Source organism: Macrobrachium rosenbergii, chromosome 42 (genome assembly GCF_040412425.1).
Source record: "Macrobrachium rosenbergii isolate ZJJX-2024 chromosome 42, ASM4041242v1, whole genome shotgun sequence".
Taxonomy (NCBI): domain Eukaryota; kingdom Metazoa; phylum Arthropoda; class Malacostraca; order Decapoda; family Palaemonidae; genus Macrobrachium; species Macrobrachium rosenbergii.
This window is the reverse complement of record NC_089782.1, coordinates 42,003,281-42,023,279: the sequence shown is the minus strand read 5'-3', so window position 1 is coordinate 42,023,279 and position 19,999 is coordinate 42,003,281. Positions and strand designations below refer to the sequence as shown.

General features: G+C 37.7%; 1 protein-coding gene across 8 annotated transcripts in view; it reads right to left on the bottom strand.

Annotated features, from left to right (window-relative positions):
* Positions 1 to 374: 374 nt before the first annotated feature.
* maf-S (MAF bZIP transcription factor K) overlaps positions 375 to 19,999 on the bottom strand; it is a 30,731-nt gene continuing 11,106 nt past the window's right edge. For 2 of the 8 annotated variants that reach the window (XM_067086243.1, XM_067086244.1), the window contains exons 2-5: positions 17,197 to 17,270; positions 8,657 to 8,758; positions 1,829 to 1,995; positions 375 to 975 (exon numbers count right to left, since the gene is read on the bottom strand). In XM_067086243.1, the coding sequence (XP_066942344.1) occupies positions 777 to 975; positions 1,829 to 1,995; positions 8,657 to 8,677 (387 nt within the window). In that variant the 5' untranslated portion in view covers positions 8,678 to 8,758; positions 17,197 to 17,270 and the 3' untranslated portion in view covers positions 375 to 776. Of the gene's footprint in view, positions 976 to 1,828; positions 1,996 to 3,681; positions 3,793 to 8,656; positions 8,759 to 17,196; positions 17,273 to 19,999 lie in introns of those variants that run through there. The other 6 variants (XM_067086247.1, XM_067086249.1, XR_010850009.1 and 3 more) reach the window with 5 other exon arrangements.

The following is a 19,999-nucleotide window of genomic DNA, read 5'->3' as shown; positions in this document are numbered from 1 at the left end:
AATGGGATGCTCTCAATTTCAAACAATGTAATATATACAGCTAAGGCTGCACAATACTCTACCTCCTCGGTCGTAAATCTCTTGACTGATTCTTCTTATACATGCTACACACTGGAAACTTTTTTCTCCGTTTTGAGTTACATATGAATGGCACCAACTCCCACATATTGCCTACATCATCTATGTGGCTACCTTCCAGCCCACATATCTTCATTTTCTTTCTCTCTGGTAACCATACCCTCAGCTTTCTTGTAAGTGAACTCCAGTTCTCTCTCCTCCATTCCAATCTCCCACCTACATTATATTAGCAAGACCACTTCCTCGTGTCCTACAAATAAGAAATGCCATAGGAATGTAAAGAATCATAATTCAGCTTTCTGGTTAAACTATTTAATAATAACCATAATTATATTTCGATATATTTTAAAATAATTTATGAGCTTAAAAATACACTTAACTTACCCTTATAAAATTTGTTCCACCTAACAAGATGAAACATTTGTACGAAAATACATAACTCAAGAAAAGGTTTTTGTAAATTTCACACCACAAAGCTAAGTAGCAAAACAATTCCTGCAGGTACCAGTATAACATTACTTAGACAATACAGTAATTATGACAAGAAGCAACCTTTTCTTCTTTTGAGAAAAACAAGTAATACCTACGGTTTATAAGAAAAGCATTAGTTATTTCAAGCAACACAAACTAAACACACTGGCAAAATAAAATAAGATATACTTTCCAGGAATATTAAAATTATCACTTTTTACTCTACATCAAAGTGTTTCTAAATCTGGTGGCAGAGGAATATTTTTTAAATTGGCAAACTTCTTTAGAGCCTCATAGTTCTGGTATAGCCGGTCAATTTCAGACCTCATGCTCAAGTTTTCGTTCACTAGTTTCTCGATATCAATTTGCTCTGTAGTTCTTTCTGACTCCAGCTCATCCTTCTGTTCTATTCTTTTGATGCGACAGCTGAAAGAAAAAACAACATGCATTAGTGACTATACAAAAATATTAAAAAAAGAGTCATAAGGAAAATGCTGCTTTAAATTATTATTGCACGTAGAAGCTGGAAAATTTGAGGAGCACTTGAAAAGAGCAAAATTTAAATTAAAGTTTTCAAGAAACTTTATCAAGTAAGTAGGTTGATTAACCCTATGGTATAACTGTATGGTAATCTCCTTGCCAAGGGGCTACGTGCCTAGAGAAATTGTACCTGCTTTTACTATATTTTTTCACTTTCACCACCTGTTTATGAAGTAGCTGACAAAACTGTTGTGCTTCTGAGGGTTGATGAAGGTGAGCTCACTGCCTGGACAGATCCTGGTCTACCTATATAAAATTTTTGTTCAATTCAACAGTTTCTCTTATGTCCTTGTGTATCAGATATACAGTACTGTATTGTTGATTTTCAATAAAATGTATACAATTTGTTATTAATTTTCAATAAAACATACTCTTTTGTCCTTATAATTGTTTTATAACATACTCTTTTTGTCCTTGGAGCTGTTTGTTTCATAACTTTATTTTTTCCCATATCTTTCATTACCTGGTTCATACTCTCTATATCTATTAATATTATGTTAATAACAAGATGAAAGTTGAATGTGCACCTTCGCTTTATAAAAAAAAAAAAAAATACTGAAAATCCTTAAAAATTGCAATGGGAACAACCATGTCATCTCATTTCTATACCTGACTGTTATGTAACAGGTAAATTACAGTAGAACCACAACTTTTCTCCATATTCTATACTAAATATTCATTTCATAATTAATTGAGGTTTCAACATGACCAACTTAAGACTAGGTTAGATTCTTCATACCTCGCAGCATATCCTCGATTTTTTAGTGTTCTTCGTCGCTGTTTCATTTTGATTATATCTTCTCTGTTGAGGCCACGCAGTTTCAACTGGCGGTTTAAGTCCCTTACACTAATGCTGACAAGTTCATCGTCACTGATGTCGCATGGGGGTGGTGACAGGGGTGGTTCCTGGTCAAAGCAACACACTAATTGTTCTGATTGAATGATATTTAAATAGAGGAAATATCACATCTTCATAAAAGAGCCCAACTAAAGTTGGGTTATATTAAAAGGATAATTCTGGATGAAGAAAAAATTAATAAGTAATCAACAAAGTCTAGGGGATAATCAATATCATTTGGTACAAAAGTTTTAAAACTGGTGATAAAATAATTTATGTTCTACATCTCGGGGGTATAACAAGGCTATACTGTATTTTATGTATAAATCCATGAATGTCATAACATAGGTTATAGTTGTTCTAAAGGGTTCACAGTAATATAATTGTTGAAGGCTCGAGTAGAATTTTATAAAAGCTTTTGAACCCTTCTCTGGGTTCATCTTCAGTCAAAATAGTGTACTGTACAATTCCTGCCCTTTTAACCCTTTGATGTTTTAATGATGTAAATTTTTCATTAATTTCCATACTGTTGCGAGTTTGATGACATCAAATGATGTTTTCCAAATTAAAATGTTGGCAAACTTCCACTCACCAGCTTCAAAATGGCACCATAACCAGCACTATACCATGGGTAATAAATTTACAGTAAGTGATAAAATTTAAATACATCACTGATATGGTCGCAAGCTGTTATTATGATTTGCCACAGACAAAATTTGGAACCACCAGAGTCTTACAGGGTTAATAAAACAATAAGAACCTACAATTGTAATGTAACAAATCTTCAAGTAACTTAACCAGATAATAAAGAAAAAATTAACTGAATATTACCATCATTATTATTTAGAGAACATTTTGATTCCACACTTATTACTAATAACCTCTGCCTCTTCTTTGAGAAAAAAGAAAAAAAGGGAAGTAAATTAGTGAAATCATCTACTCAGGTTTCAGCATAATGTGTTTTTACTCTTGCCTCATAATTATAGAGTAATCAGACTACTGTATATGAGAAATGAAAGCAATCCACTCCATTCATATGTGCTAGACTGTAAAGTAATTTTTTTGTTTTCCTGATGTAGGAGCAGTACAATCCCATAAAATGTACTCCGAAACTTTCTTTCCCTCAACATGGTCTGCTTGTGCTTTAAATTTTAAAGTGCTGTATCCATTGGTCAAGGTTTGGAAAGAATGAAAATAAGATTAATAATGGCACATGCAATATACCATACAATAATAGTTCCTGTACTGTCATGAATCACTCTGACATCCTAAAGATCAATTAGTAAATGCCATATATTTATGGGCAGAACAATGTACGGTACAGTCCCACAAGACAGGACAGTGTGCGGGGTACTATAAATCTTAAATGACCGGCAAATATTTATCATTCACTCACTCACAGCTGAGGAGCTTCAGTATACCCACTAAAATATACTAAAATTTTAAACTATTTTTATGTTCTCTAAATGCAAAACAACCTATTTTACCCATGTTATAGCTTGTCACAGCTGAGATTTAAGTCACCCACTGAAACAAGTCTTGTGCCTTCTTTAGTGATTATCCTTCATTAGACAGGGTCCCTAACTCAATATGTCACAACTGTCATAACCTGCCTTGGAAAACTTAAGCAACTGCAGGTATGAGATCTACTAGAATGGCCAAGAGAAGGGCAAACACAGTAAAATATGGGTTTGTGTGAACATTTAAAAAACACTTTTAAATTTTGTGTCACATTGTACAAAATCTAATTTTACCTATGATGAGTAGTTACTGAGTTGGGAGGTGATGTGCAGGGCTTCAGTTCTCTATTCTGATTTCCAAGGTGTCTTTAGGGGTTTTGGTACAATTACCCTAGATGTTGCTCACTAAAAACGATAGAATATGCAATGCACTGTTAGAGGAAATAAATCTGTGCCACCTGCATGAGAAAGCAGGCTCCACATCACCTAAGGATCAAAAGCATAATTAATGCAAAACAGTTATAGGTGGGGCTGAAAAAGAACATTAGTTGCTAATGTAGCTAGTTAGTTTTGCTTCCATTAAACTTGGCTATAAAGTCATGGCAGTAATGGAGTGAGAAATTTATAACAATAATGTCTGTTCTGCTGGGAACAGGAATGGGTTCATGAAACCTGATATTTGCAGGTCCTTGAGGTTGGAAAAGCAAAAAAAAAAAAAAAAATAAAAACAAGCCCCATTCAGCCACAGACACCATCATTCACCTGGCCTTGGCAACATCATGAGTAACTTAGTCTTCTCCCAATAACAATAAACTACAGTAAATGCTCCAAGGATGTATTACAGCCAGTTGGACAAAATACAGAATTCTTTAAGTTAGTGTTTGATTGTGTCTACCTCATACAGAAACGAATGCATCAGGTGAAAAGCAAGGTAACCCTCTTAGTCAGGGCTTCGATACCAAAGGGTGGATATTGCTTATGACAAGCAGTCAAGAATGCTGTAAAATCTTGTAACTTCTGTTCCAGTAAGCAAAACAGGTTTGGGAATGTTTTCAGACTGTCATATCCTCATGACAAATATCTACCTTCAACCCTACATCATATATCCTGTAATGTCCCCTGCTACCTTGGAGAGAGGGAAAACTAGATTGAAGGTTTCTGTTGTCTTTGAAGATCAAAAACCTTACAAAATCATGCTATGTTTTGTAGGGCTATAGTTGCTTCTGGTCCTTCTTCATCCTTCAAATCACAGTAATGACCTAGTCTGAAAAGCTTGCAAATTTTGTCCTCTTCACTGGGGTAATAGGAGTCTTGCAAGAAGATGCTACGGAAATAATGGGCTCACTGCCCAAGGTCGCAGGAGCTTCTTGTAATCCCGTGTGAATCTTAGTACCCTGTCTCTTAATGCTAAAGGTATTTTGCTTGTTGTCCACAGAGAATACTCCCCACCCTGTGTTTACATTGGGTTAGAATGTTTCTAGTTCTTAAAGTCTACACCTATAAGAAGCACACATACTGTATACTTATTTGATGACTATAGGGTGTGCATAATTATTGTAAAAGGGATTTGTGTTGAAAAACTGTTTGAGTTTCCCTTTTACCTGTGATTGCATTTTCCCCCCACCCCCTGGCCTTGTTGTATTTACCCTCTTTTTTTATTTACCATTCTGCTGTTGAAACTGTAGTTTGTTGCATTCATTGATTTGTGTGCCTTGACTGTAGTATGAATGTGATTTCTTAAAATTAATTGAGGTTCGTAAAGGAACCATGGGACCTACCCGCTCCTGTGTTTTTTTTTTTTTTTTTTTTTGTAGTGGAGAAGAGGAATAAAGCAAAGAATTAAAGGTGACAGTTTTTCTTTGAATCACCTCGAGAGTAAAAGGTAAAAAAAGGGCGATTATGTTGCACACAGAGGCAGAGTGGACAAAGGATAAAGCAAGAGTTACACCTAGTTCTCCTATTAGAAATCACAAAGATGAAATCTCACACAAAACACAGAGGAAGATGCCTTCCTTGTGAGCTGTGAATTGGCCCACCCAGTGAGAGAACTGGAAGTTGTAAGAACTTTCAACTTGTGTGGGGTCCGGGGAAATGGAAGATCTGAGATAGTGTCAGAAGACATGGCATAACAGGTCAAAGAGTGGGAATGGATGTATCCAAACACATCTCTTTTGTACAAACTATCAATATCCTGCTGGCCTGTAATAATGGCACTGTTATGGCTACTGGGCTGCTCAGTCACATCTGGTTTCTGAACTGTATCAGTATTTCTGACTAAAATCAACTGTATCCATAGACAAATTGTGTTTGCTAAAGGAAATATTCTCATATCATACACCTTTGTGGTCAGTCACTGATATGGTCAATATTCTCTTAAATCATACCATACTTGTGCAAACCACTGCAGCTGTCATCATAAAGCCTCGTGCCAGCATGGTCATGATCCTCCGTTAAAGAAATCACACTTGCAAGAAGAGGTGCTAACATTTCAATGCCTAGTATCTGCAAGATCACACTCCCTCATGGAGCTTCTACACCTATGAGCACTGCTGTTATCACAATTCTGAATCTGTGCAACAGCAAGGGAACAAGTTACAAACACAGACACACTCCAACTGAAAAGTGCTGTGGCAACCACTACATAAAAGGTATGATCTTAATTAAATTCCAGGCATACAAAACAATTTTTTTGGTAAACCCCTGTAAGTGCTCTGAGGATGGTTAATTAAAAAGCAAGATGCCATTCAAATCAATTATCAGCATACTTTCCTAAGATTACTTTGGTTAGCTACTAAATCATAAACTAATACTACGTGATGAAAAGGTACAGAAACAGGGATGGCAAAAACAAATACCACTTAATTTTCATGGATTGCATTTCACGATAAATAATGAGCTCTAAACTTTATGAAATATTACAAAACCGCACTTGTAATCGTGTACAGAAAAAATACGGTAACAGCAAACATCTTTAACAAAAGCACTAATCTTCGCAAATATGACTTGCCTTGTAAATGCAAACAAGTCACAATAAAAATGTAAAAACTATTATAACATTCAATGGTACTAAAGGAGAAGGGTAAAAATGTACAGAAAATATAATTTAAGCATTATATATGTATTACTTTATACAATGTTCATAATTTGTCATATTTATGTATTACTTTATGCAAACTTCATGACTTGTCCTAAAATATGACAATGACCAAGTTGAATATGAAATTAACTTGCTCAAGGATGAAAACTCATGAGATTAACTTATAAGTTGAATGGCCAGAAAAATGTTTTAATAGCATAATGCATGTTTTTCATGCAAACCCATTAATCATATTTTGTCTTGTTTCCATGGTCATGGAATTTTACTCACACCTAAATGCCCCCTTCCACAACGAAGATCCTTGTACATCTGTCCCGTCCCCAGACAGATGTCTGTTTCACCCTCACCCTCACTTCACCAAGTGGCACAGGAACGTCAATGTTTGTGCTGCTGTCTCTTTCCAGATTATTAATGCTGCTAGAATTTGGTAGTCTTCATTCCAGTATAAGATTCAATTTCAAATGATACATAACACTTACAATTCTTCATTTTTTGGGTGAAGACTGAAGAATGTAAAAGCTATAATTTGTTCTCTGTGATGGTTGAAGCACTGGAATTAAATAATTTTTCGAAACCTCAGTTACACACACCTATCTGATTATTTACGTCAAGTTTCTTCACGGCAATGACCTCCAACTGACTAATTTACTGGTTGTTGCAGAAATCTAAAGATTCTACTTTGAATATACAGTGCTGATTCAGACAAATTAAGACACTGAATGCTTAATACTGTCTTCGACTTAGAAGTGTAGATAGTGAATACTTAGTCTTGGCCTCAATTGGTGTGAACAATGACTTGGCCTGGCCTTGGAATTACAGACTACAACAATGGTTTATGGGACACAATCCAAGCCCATACTAAACCCTCTTATACAAAATAAGAGGGAATATCCTCAATGATGCATGGATAAACTTTAAAGCATACAAACTGGCACAGATGATCTTCCTCTACAAGCTACATGTAGGATCATACAAAATACCTTGAAAGAGTTGCTGGATACTTCTGCAGCAAGTGACAATAAGCCAAGTTCAACAGGATGAATAACAGCTGGATACAACAGAAGACAGCCTGGCAAATGTAAGCAACAGGCAGTATGCGCACTACCAAGCACAGTATAACAGTTACAGTAGTGGTTCCATGAATTAAAAAAAGACAAAAAAAAGCTGAAAAGAAAGCAGACACTACCATTTATTGTCAGGTTCCATTTAGTGGAAGAAATGTGAACTAAGAGAGGGAAAAACATTCTCTTCTGGCTTTTGTTATGGAGGAATGTGGTTTAAAATAATTAAATATGGGACCCAAAGGTGTTACAAAGTAATTTCATGATTTCATTGTGATTTCATGTGGACAACGGAATTATCCAGAGGGGCATAAGAAAGTTTAGTTAGTAACCCAACTTGCCTGCTTCAGGATTCAACACAGCTGAAAGATTAAACACACCCATTACAATCAAGTTACTGTGCTTACTCCTAGGCAGAGTATGAAATGAAAACAGAAAAGGACCAGAATATCAAATTGTAAAAAGGTTTTGAAGGTTAGAACAAAGTCAAGATCTGAGGGAAAATATAACAGAGGACATGGCAGTCACTGAATACACAGGGCAGTAATCAGACAGTCCAAGTAATTATCAACCAATCTGAAATGGAAATTCAGTGTAAAACTAGTAAAAAAAAAAAAAAAAAAAACTCTGGTTCATTTCTCAGCAGAAAGACTTGCATGAGAAACACTGAGAGCAAACTTGCAGCCAAAATAACTTGTCTTTAACTATAGAGAAGATCTATCATAAGAGTCCATGCCTTAATTCCCATTTGAGGAAGAACTATTATTGCATAATAATGAAGTCAGGCAGTAAGGAGAAATTAATACCTACAGCACATCTAATTAATTTGTGATAATCCTGGCCTTTAAATAATCACTGAAAAACAATAGATGATCAGTGCTCGACAAGAACATAGTTCTACCATGTTCATCACCATTCAATAGCACCCAATCAACAATTGTCAAACAGCAGCTGATGACTGCCTGTGACCAAGGACTGTTAAATGACTGATCAAATAAACTTCTTTTCACTCAAAATCCAAAAAAATTAAAACACTGAACATTAACCAGTAAAAGCAACACTTCCACTCTGAGTGAATGCAAGTGAAAATATAACAAACAAGTGCACTCACAAGATCGTATAACTCTGCCATGATATGCAACGTCCCTCGTCGTAAACAGAAACTAAGTATGAAGTATGACCTTAACCACAGATCTTTAGGTCATCTCGTGCTCTGAAATATTTACAATTGGATAGAGGTCTACCAGTTCCCACAAGTTCTACATACATATGGGTACCTGGTACAATCAATGCAATAAAATGTGTGACGTTGGTCTTCTAGGATTACCCTGGGTTAACTTTGCTATCAAGAATCATCACGTCAAGTAAAGTGTAATTTCACGATTTGCATGGCAGTTATGATCTAAACAGAAGTGTATATTTTGTTTTTCTCTAGGAATTAACGGTAAACATGCTGTTCCTGTTGTATTCTGTGTCTGTTCAATTTCTCCATACATGGTTTTATACACAGCATTTAAAATCAAAACATTACTATTACATAATTTTGGCATAATTACTTTACTTTCTTAGATTCCCTTTTATTAATCAACACTAGTATTTAATTAGCACTGCTCTCATAACAGGTTACATTCTGCTGCTGTGCAATTTTCCTATAGAGCTGTGATTCACAAGCATTTTTTGCATCTAATAAAAATATTTTACTGTACTCTAGCACTGTAACTATATTTTGGCATTATCACCCAATTAAATTGTCAAGACATAACTTTACCATTTAAGCTACTGTATATTTCACCTGCATAAAGTCTGGATATGACATACATGCCTCTAGTATCCACTGCAAGAGGTACTGGTGAATGAGGGAGACTACGGGTCAAGTTTTATACTATTCGTTAACATCTGCTTTTATTTAAACTTTGAGATTTTCTTTTGCATTACTCACCTCCACACAGCGGAAACTTATAAACATTTCACAAGGCTCTAGAGTGCAATGGAACCTTGTTAAATAAGAGATAAAAACAATAATAATAGATATAATAATAAAATGTTTCATTAATGCCACAGTGGCAGTAATTTTATATTTTATTTTTTTCATTTTCTGATGATTTCATTATCTAAGGGATATCTCCTTAAGAAGTTACTTTTTCTTTAGGGTAAGGGCACAGTTGAGTTTTTCTCTATTTGTCAAGTTTTAAAGAATGTACAAAACACAGAATTGCATGTAACCACGGTCACTACCAAGGCCGAGTGGGTACTGGATTAAAGAGGTGGATCTCTGGGTTTTTATGCGGATGCAGAAGGGCTGTAAGATGTTGAGTGATGGTATGCACATTGCCAATCATTAACCTTGATTGGTCAGTTGCCTTTTACTCTTCATTAGTCTTGCATCAGTCTTGCAACCCATGCAAGGTGAATGGGTTTGGGGTGTCCTGCAACCTGCAATTGCCAGTTGGCTTTGGGTCTGTGGGTGCTGCCCTCTGGTCTTTTGCATAAAATTTAAGAAAGACCTTATTCTCAGTATATGTAGCACCTTGGAGCTTCTGAGATGAAAACTGTTTGGGGTGCTGTCCAAAACGGTGAGGCTAAGAGGAAACACTGTTGTGTATGGGGAAGCCCTGATTTTACATAAGTGTTCATTATGATGTCCTCCTGAACATGGCATGATATTTCAGATAGCTAAATTGTAGTCATTCCAATGTAGGCAATGGGGAATCCACACATGGGGTATGGCAAAAGGTGGACCATGTTAGTCTCTTTCAGGATGTTTGCAGTTTTCTGCTTGAATATTACATGACCTGGTTGTTAATTTTCTGAGGTTCTAAAGTAGGTGATGAGGTTGGACATAATGTCCTTAAGGGTTATTTTTAGTCCCCATACCTTGTATTCATGTAGCGTGGTAGTAAATTTTAATCTCTGATTCATCATCCTGATCAGAGGGGGCATATCACTTTACCATATTTCAAGGGATATCATGATTACTTAGTTCACCTCTCTGTTAGAACAACAATTATTGATCAACATTTCAGTGGTATACTATAATTTCTTTAGGCCAGCCTGCCCTGTGTAGGAATGTGAAATTGCCCCTCTAATATAAGCACTGATGGTTGAAGGTTTGTACTGATCTAGGCATTTACTGTGGCCATTCAAGCAGAGTTTGAGAGTAATTAAGATATCAAAAAATTACAGATTTGAGTGTAGCAGAGAGGTCCTAGATGTCAGCCCCACCTAAAATCTTCATGAGGATGTCACCAATGTACCATACAAACCCAATGAGAACCACTGAGACACTGCAAAAGGCTCACTGGTAAGCAACTCCCATATAAATGCTGGTGAAGAGAATGACTAGAGGAAAACAAACTGTTACACCAGTTGGTGTACAAGTGCCCTCTGTTGGTGTTGAACATGATCTTCATGGAACATATTTTTAGTGGAAATTTCTTGAAATTGCTGAAGCAAATAGCTTGAATAATGGACTACTTTTCAAGATTGACTTCACTGATTTGGAAGTTATAACAATGCAAAAAGGAGACTGGGGAATCAGATTAGATGGTCAAGGTTTTTTCATGAACATCCCAACTCAAGGAAGGTCAAGCCATGATAGAGATGTTTGAAGATTAGTCAGTGGTTTCTGCTACTGGCACATTAGTAAAAGACAAACTCAATTCCCTCAGGTGCAATACTGGCCTGGGACAAATTCACTATTTACTTGAGAGGAATTCTGCAGATGACCAGTGGCTGTACTGATCTAAGATATAAGGAATTGAGACTTAATTAGAACTTTGCTAGGTAGAGGTTACTGAGTTTGGGAAGGTGAACAGCTCCTCTTACAGTGTTCACAAGCTCTTTGGTGCAGTTGGCTGCACACTGAAATCATAGGTAGAGTTCATGTCAAGCCTTTTGTGTTTTACCTCTTCCTGCAGGATTTCATATGCTCTCAGCTGAATTCTTTCAATGTGCTAAGCATGAATGCTGTTGTTCTGTCAGCATGCCTTACAGCTTTTAGCTGCCACTCATAATTCTCAAAGATTATGTTGTTCATATCCTTGCCTCTACAGTATATGTAAGGGCCTTGACCAAAATTAATGGTTGGAGTTTACTGATTTTCCTTGTTCTCGAAGTATTTGATAGAATCAAGTAGTCTCTACTTCATATCCCCTCTTGGTGGTCTCTGGCTTGGAGATATAGAGGCAGCTCAGGAAAGGTCTTAATAAGCAATCGCCATCAGGGGTGTGGATGTAAAACATATAGTTTATTTATTTTAGGTCTGTTTAAGGAATGTATAGGTTGTAACCATTTAGGTAGTTACCTCATGATGTTCTGAAGAAGCTACCTACAGATTCCTACCACTAGCTATCTTCTAATCCAAGGGGTATCTATTTTTGGCATGTCAATGACAGGATTGTACTTCTTTCTATATTTATACTATTCAGTAAGAACTACACTGATGATATTGAAAGTGTGATGCCAACTGTGACATAAACCATGTGAACACTGTTAGAACTACTCACCTACCCCAAATAACTTGGCCCAAAGACCTCGGGTACAAATACAACAATGACTAACTCAAACTGGGCAACCCCAAGGCTTATTATGTCACTCTTCTGGCCCCTCTCCTACTTAACATCTGGCGAAGAGTCTCCATCTCATGTTCATGGTTTATATGCCCTATCACACTGGTTCCCTCTTTACAAATGTGCAGGTAGCAGCAACCAGTGACCTTATTCTTGAATGTCCCTACTATGAACACAGTACTATGAATCTGGATATTCTTGAATGCAGGCTCCAAACCCCATTAGGAGCCTGTACCATGATTTTCATCACCCATAGGGTCACATAAACACACACAGGGTTCTCTTCACAAACTTTGATATGGGTGTCATCTGGCAACATGATTTTTTCTAGGGCGAAGAATTAGCTACTTGAAAATTATATCAACTGTAACATTCCTACAGACTTGAAAACCATGGCTGTCCCCTAAAAGTAAATGCCCTATCTTGGTCATTAATATCATGTATGGCATGCCAGACTGAAGACCTTAGGGGCACTACATATATTAAAAATGATCCTTCCCTAACTATCATGCAAAGAGAAACCTCCCAACAAATCTAACAATCCCTGTCAAACAAATTCCATGAAATACCTAAGCCACCAGCAGCTCAACCAAAGGGTAGAGGCCCATGACCAAAACCAACTGGGCTTTCAACTCCTTCAAGAAAGACCCCAAGTTCCCAGCTGCCCTTGAGAAAATCCTCTAGGTTGTAAATATGCCACTGTCATGGAGCAAGACCAGTTCAGGGTAAAGGGCAATTTACAAAACAGGTACAGTGACCTCGGGTAGTGTATGTGTGATGTCAACTCCCACCTTAGAGCACTGCATGCATGCAAACTCTCTTAATTCAATACCAACTCTATCATGACAGCATCCAAGCCACTTGGCAGAGAGGGAAAAGATTAATCTACACTGTGATTGTTATGTACATTCTTTGTAACTTCACAAGGAATATAATGAAATGTATCCATACCCTCCAGAGAATGTAACTTTTATTATATGGGAAATACTCATAAGGCTATATCCCTCAGAGAAAGAGGAGAGGAAAACACTATTAGACTACAGGTAAATAACCATTACTGTGCAATATACCATTAGAAAATTTTGAGTCATTTGAAGAGATGCAACTCCTAAATGCTAAGAGTTCACAGCTGGCCATCAGGAAAATCACATTACAAATGAGGAAGTTGCATAAGAATGTGGTATACACAGTAAAGTGAAAAGACAGATTTCAAGAGATTCATACGGTGTGGACATGTGATAAGAGGCAATGAAGAGCAGTTAATCAAAAAAGCAAAGGGATAAAAACCAGTATGAAGAGCCTGAAAATAATTAGGAAAGGGGACTGATAAAGACCTACAAATGATATGAATGTATGCGGAATATGTGCAGGATAAAAGAGTAGAGAACTCATATTCTGTCCCATTCTGTGAAGGAAAAATCTTGTACAGAAATGTTAATAATGACAATTTTGGGAAATCTGGATATAGTGATCCATAAGTGATAATACAGTCAACATAAAAGAAAAAAACAGGTTTTCCATACAAACCTATAAATCATACATTGTCTCATTTCCATGGTCAAGGAAACCCCAGTAACAATCAGCCCCACCATAAACACACCCAAAAGCCTGACAACTTACATCTCTCAATTTCATGGCATCATCTTGTTTCTGCTTGAAGAATAGCACCACGTTCCACATTCTTCTTAAAAGGCCTGAGATGAGGAGAGGGCCACTGCCTTGGGTGCTTTAATTTTTGTGACAAATTAATAACTAACAAATCTGAGTAAAGCCAGAAAGAGAAAATTCCTGAAAATTTGTTTCTTCCTTTGCCAAAGTGAAGAAAAAGTCAATGAAGAATGAAGTTCCTTAATATCACATAAGTCTAACTGCCCTGATTGGGCAAAGAGGAAAGTTGTCACTATAGGTTATGGGCAAGGTCAGAAAAACAAAGGGTGACACCATCAAGACTGGAGTTGGAAATCTGCTGGCAGTGTCCCTGCTAGATAATTCAAGAGATGAAGAGTCTTCCAGCCAGAATGCCATGGTTTGCACCCATGAAATGTAACTTCAACGATCACTGCACTTGGTGGGACATGTGGGCCAAAGTCGTAAGGTCTAGATGCAGGGAGACGAATGTAATCAAGAAGGGAACTGTAGCAACAAAAGGAAGAGGTAGTGAAGACACAGCATCGCATCACAGATTTCACATGGAAGAGAAGTAACAGTCTCCACAGAGGCAGAAGTTGAAGGTGTGGATGTGACTTCTTACAAAGGTAATTCACTAAAAAAAAAAAAAAAAGTTGGAGACTGACACAAACTGTTCCCGAATGGCACCTGCCTGACAATCAAGTTGAACATGGAATGAATCATCCAAAGATCTTCCTCTTAAGTCAGTGTTGTGAGCAGGAGAGCTGGAGGCACCACAAGAGGTGGCAACACAACTGGAAGACAATAGGAATCAACTGGAGATGTATAAGAAAATGAGGAGGAAGTAGATGGAATATCCCATCTGAGAGTCAGGAAGCAGATGAAGTGATTACTGCATGTTAGGTAAGTGAGGTCAGCAGAAAAACCTTCAAGAAAACTTGAGGGAGTGATTCAAGAAGCAGAGTCCCCAACCTTCTTTCTCTTCTTCAGAGCAGGATATGACCTACAGACCTCACAGGTGGTGATATGATATGAGAGGCAGTGACTTCTGAAGAAATCTGCACCGGAAGGAAGACAGAAAAAAAAGGAGAAAAAAAAAACACACACACACACAATCAGACACGAAGAATACAAAAGTGTTTACAGAACACTTTAGTGTATGACACTGATAACAACTCTTCTGGGAGAAGTAAAATTACTAATCCACCAAACAAGTCACATCTTTGTCACTGAAGAAGTATTTTACACTGAGGCTTAATACAGAATGACCCAGAAAAAACCAACAATGTGCACCTTCTACAACCTAATTCACTGGCCCACAAAAACACACGAAGCAGAGCTTACTAACAAATGAAAATTATTTATTTAACACAAAAATCCACCAATTCAAATAAAACTATTACAACAGAGAGTCATATGTATTAGGTTGCTGTTCACAAAAAAGTTACCAAACAGCAAATTATGAAATTATACATAGAAAAAGAGTTTCCTAAACAAAAAACTATACATTAAACAAATAATAAAAAACCTGCTTTACAATCTCCAGCCAACAAAGAAAATGCAAAAATGAATAAACTGAGAATAAAGTAAGATTTCAACAAAATTAATTACATGTAAACTAACAATTTAAAGAGAAGGAGCCAGTCACTGGCCCTCAATAGGCAAATACATAATCTGAACTTAAGGTAAAATTAAAACACAAAATAATGAAATGGAGATTTAACACTCATAAAATGAATTGAATGCTAAGGGATGGAAAATAAAACAATGAGGCGCTTTGCAAAACAACTAAAGGAATTCCAGGGAGGAGCAAGTTGTTTCCATACGAGTCAGACTGAAAGTGATGAAAAGTTGGTGTATACATGCAGCAGATGCTCCTCAATCTTGAATGGTACAAATGGGCGTAACTGGGATTTCCTTGTCCAAGGAAACAAGGTAATATATGATTTAATGGGGTTTGTGCGCGCGTCGAAAAAAATCGTGTAAGCGGAAACAAATTCAAAAATTATACCTTACTTTTAATATTGAAAACGATGTAAATGACAAGATTTTTCATCAAAAATTCAAATTATGATTATTCCCAAAATGCCTGCATGCATAGAATCTCAATCACTTTTACTTTGTTCAGTAGCCATCTGGCAAAGTTTACTATCGATAACATCAAACTAATAACAGAACAGTTTAAAATTTTAAAGAAAACAGCTTGGGAGCATGTGCTGTACATTACTCATAATTTCATTATACAAATTTAACTTTGCGAATTTTACAGAGAACTTACAATTCAAATTTTCTAAGAAGTAGTCAATTTATCAATAAGAAAAGGACAACACAAACATGTAGCTGATTATGAGGGAACTGAATTGGTGAAAAATTCATATCTTTCACAATGCGTAAAATATTTCCTTGATAACAAATAGTGGCCTCTGCAGCCAAGTCTACCAAATGTTCATCATCTTGAGAAGGTCACCTAATGAATATATCACGACCTATTCACTCATTCTTAAGAAATCAAGGTCATCTAATGAATATATCACGACCTATTCACTCATCCTTAAGAAATCCAGCTAACACACAAACATACATTGGTGGTAACATAACCGCATAAATCGGGTGACAGAATAAACCAAATGTTTCACCTACAGCTTACTCTACTATAATAATCACCATTAAGGCAATTTATTTTTTCACTTGCTTCTTTCTTAAATTCTTACATTTAAATCTTTGGGATACTTTGCACTTAACTTCACTTGAAAAACAAGCTTTGTCTCGGAAGCAACAGCATCCCTGATAGTGTGTTTCCCCAGTACTTCTATGGGGCTCAGAGGGCAAGCAAGGCTAGTAGTCACTAGGGGTACCTATAATTTAATAATGCCTAGAAACTTGAACCTCATGACTAAAGTACTGCAATTTTAATTTCATAACTGACCCACCCACACAAGTTTTTCTTTTATGATAATCAACAAGCATCAGCATTTCAAATCATACCTTTGAAATGAGATTACTTTCTCATGCAATTTTTTGCCAATTATCTGTCTATAGTTTCCTACAATACTGATTCTTGCTGCCCACACCTAAAAATTTCGAGGGCAAAGCTAATGTCAAGCAAATTTTGAGGAGAGAAACATCAAACATCAACTTTAGATCATAAACATGAGTCTACCTTAACTTATTGAAGGAGTCAGAATAGTTTAAAAGATGCTATTGTTTTCTTGGGCCACTTATCTGAAGCAGAAAAATGAGATCTTTTACTATTCCAACACTTAGAAGGGTAAAAGATGTTTTTACTGTGTGTAAACATGCATATGTTAAAGGAACCATTCTATATCTTCATATCACAAGCTTTAGAGCTTATGGGCTATCATGATGATACAACAATGCTTTCAATGAAGTTGGATTTTTCACTTCTGTTGAGAACATCTGACAGCTGGGTCAAGAAAAAAGTCACTTCACTAACCATCATTGTGTCTCCCTACAGCTGGTCAGGAGAGTGCTAGATGTGAGGTTTTGCTTTACAGATCACAGCAGGATCTGCAACATAGTACAAAAGAATTGTAAGGATATTATTGGGTTAATTTAAAAGAAAATAATTCTTTGTGTTGTTACTGACAACTGGTTATAGCAGCTACAAGCCATTCTACAGTAATATATCCAGAAGTTTGTCACTAAGAATTTTTATATCAACTTATAAATAACATATAAAAACAAACCACATATTGTTGCCCATACCTAATAACTGTTCTGACTCCCTACTTCCTATTGTGCTCTAAACATACTGTTGAACCAATACACACTCAATACTCTGCCTATTAAAGCCACTAATTTCAATCACAATCATTAAGGGTAAAATCACTAATTCCACAGTAAGCAAGACTTTGCAATATTTTGAAAGTATCACTGACTTTAAGAAGCTCTTTTATTCATTAACACAGAAAATGTACTACAGTATTTTTAAACTTGGAAAAATATTTCACTATTTCATTCCATGAAACCAATGTTTGTTCATGAAACTTACCTGTCAGATATATATACAGCTGTATTTCTCCAAATCCGACAGTAATTTCAAAACGGTGGTTAACTTTTACATGTCTAATAATCCCAGGTGAAGAATACTCATTAAATGGCTGGGTGGCGGAATCGAACCATTCCCATTTTCTATTCAGATTTTCTCTGTCGCAGGTACTGTTAACATCTGTTTACAGTACCTCTGCCTCTGGATTTCGTTAACTTGCATAGTTTTCCACTTGAGTATTCTCTTGACTTTTGGTTTTGACTTTGGCTTGTGGATTGGCATACGAATTTTTTGTGGACTGTTTATGATTTTGCTTTTGACTCTCTTTGAATGATGTCTGGTACTAGTTCTGCTAGTTTTCGTGTATGTTGTGTGAGTGAGTGAAAGGTGAGGCTACCGAAGGCCAGGTAGACCCTCACTCAGTTTGCATGAGGTGTAGGGGGCATGTATGTTTGATCAATGATCGCTGCAAAGAGTGTGAGCCTTTGTCTGATGCGAGCTGGAAATTGTATGATTCTTATGTTCTTTAAGTTAGAGCGTGACAGGATCAGGAGGTCCTCCTCCAGGAGTGTGTGAAGAGTCAAGGTTATTTCTTCACCTGATAATCCTAATGTAGACATTTTGTTGTACCTGTCCCTGTGGTTTTGCCTTCGGGCCCTGAGGTTGTGTCTGCGGAGGGTTTGGCCCTGACGGAGATCATGAACACCATCCGTGCTCTAGAAAACAAAGTGTCATCTCCAAAGTGCTGTGCAGTGTAGTGTTCCCCCATAGTGTTGTGTGGAAAATCTTCAGATCGGCCCCATAATGCTTCTAGGCCTGGACCTCTGTCAGACTCCCAGGACTCAGGGAGAAGGCATGTCAAGAAACTTCGTAAGAGGGTGGCTGGGGGCTTCCCACCGATCTGACGTCCCTTCGGCAGGTCCTGTTGTCACTTCCCAGGCTGCCAGGAGTTTGATGGTCGTTAATCTCAAGGACTGCTTTTCGCGTCCTCAAGGCGTCCTCCCTTTAAATAGGGGTGGAATTTCGTAAGGACTCTCGATCTGAAGAGGAGCTTCCAGAGAAGAATACACGTTCAGTTTTCTCCGTCTTTAGTTATTTTGAAGCTTTTCTACAAAGAGGACCAGAACGTCGTCAGAGGAGGGCGTTTGCGAGCGCCCCAGTCGCTCTAAGGAGAGAACTGTTCTTGTTCCTTGAGGAAGAAGAAGGCGCCCTCACCCTCTTCTTCCCGGGAGGATTCCTCTCCTCCTGGATATGAGACCTCTCCATCCAAGAGTATCTATTCACTGAGATATGCAGCGTCAGTTGGCCTCTCTTCTTGCAGAGAAGGAATCAGAACCTCGTCGTCGCAAGGACTTGAGGCTTCCCATCAAGAAGTCCAGGAAGTCCCCTTCTCCTGCTCCTTTTTTTCGTCCACCGTCTGAAGATTAGAGCCTTGTCGCCCTCACAGCTAATAGAGTTCCCTTTCGTGATTTCGTCATCATCACGACGCATTCTTCAGCAGCTATCCAGGACGCCGTTAGCTGCTCGTCAGGGCGCTTCTCTCGCTGCCGTGCAGGGATTTAAGTCAGGACGCTTCGCTGCCGTGCAGGAGTATTATCAGGGCGCTCTCTCGCTGCCGTGCAGGACGCCGGCAGGGCGCTCAGCATGACGAAGGTTGGGCTCCCAAGGATGCTCTTCAGGACCTTCGCCAGACGCTCTTTAGTGCGCCAATTCGTCGGGACGTTCCAGAGCATTCAGATCATGCTGAGAAATTTAGATCCCTCTTCCGTATTGGACCTCAAGGATTCCCGAAAAGCTTTATGTGATTTCTTGGTTCCCATTCATGAAGGAGAAGTTCTGGCGATTCAGAGCCTGCGGGATTTGATCAACCTTCTGCTTCCTCGTCTTGACTACCAGGTGTTAACCGGTCTTCTTAAGGACTTATTCGGTGACAAGTTTAAACCCTCGGCTCCTCTCTCTCCTCCTTTCGCAGCTTGCCTCTTCCAAAGCTAAGAGAGCGCCTGGTTTGTGAAGATGACTTCTTCACTGGCTACCAAGAGGGTTTCAAGAAGGTTAACGCCTGGATGGAGGAATGGAAGACCCATGGTAAGACTTCTTTGCCCTTCCTCCATCTAAGCTCTCTCAGGTAAGGCTGGCATGTGGTATGAGACAGGTGAAGAAAACAGTTCTAGAGCTCCTTCTTCGTCTCAAGGAGATTTTCGCCAGCCTTGTCACGCTTCCAGGAGGTCCCATCTGTCGACTGCTAAGG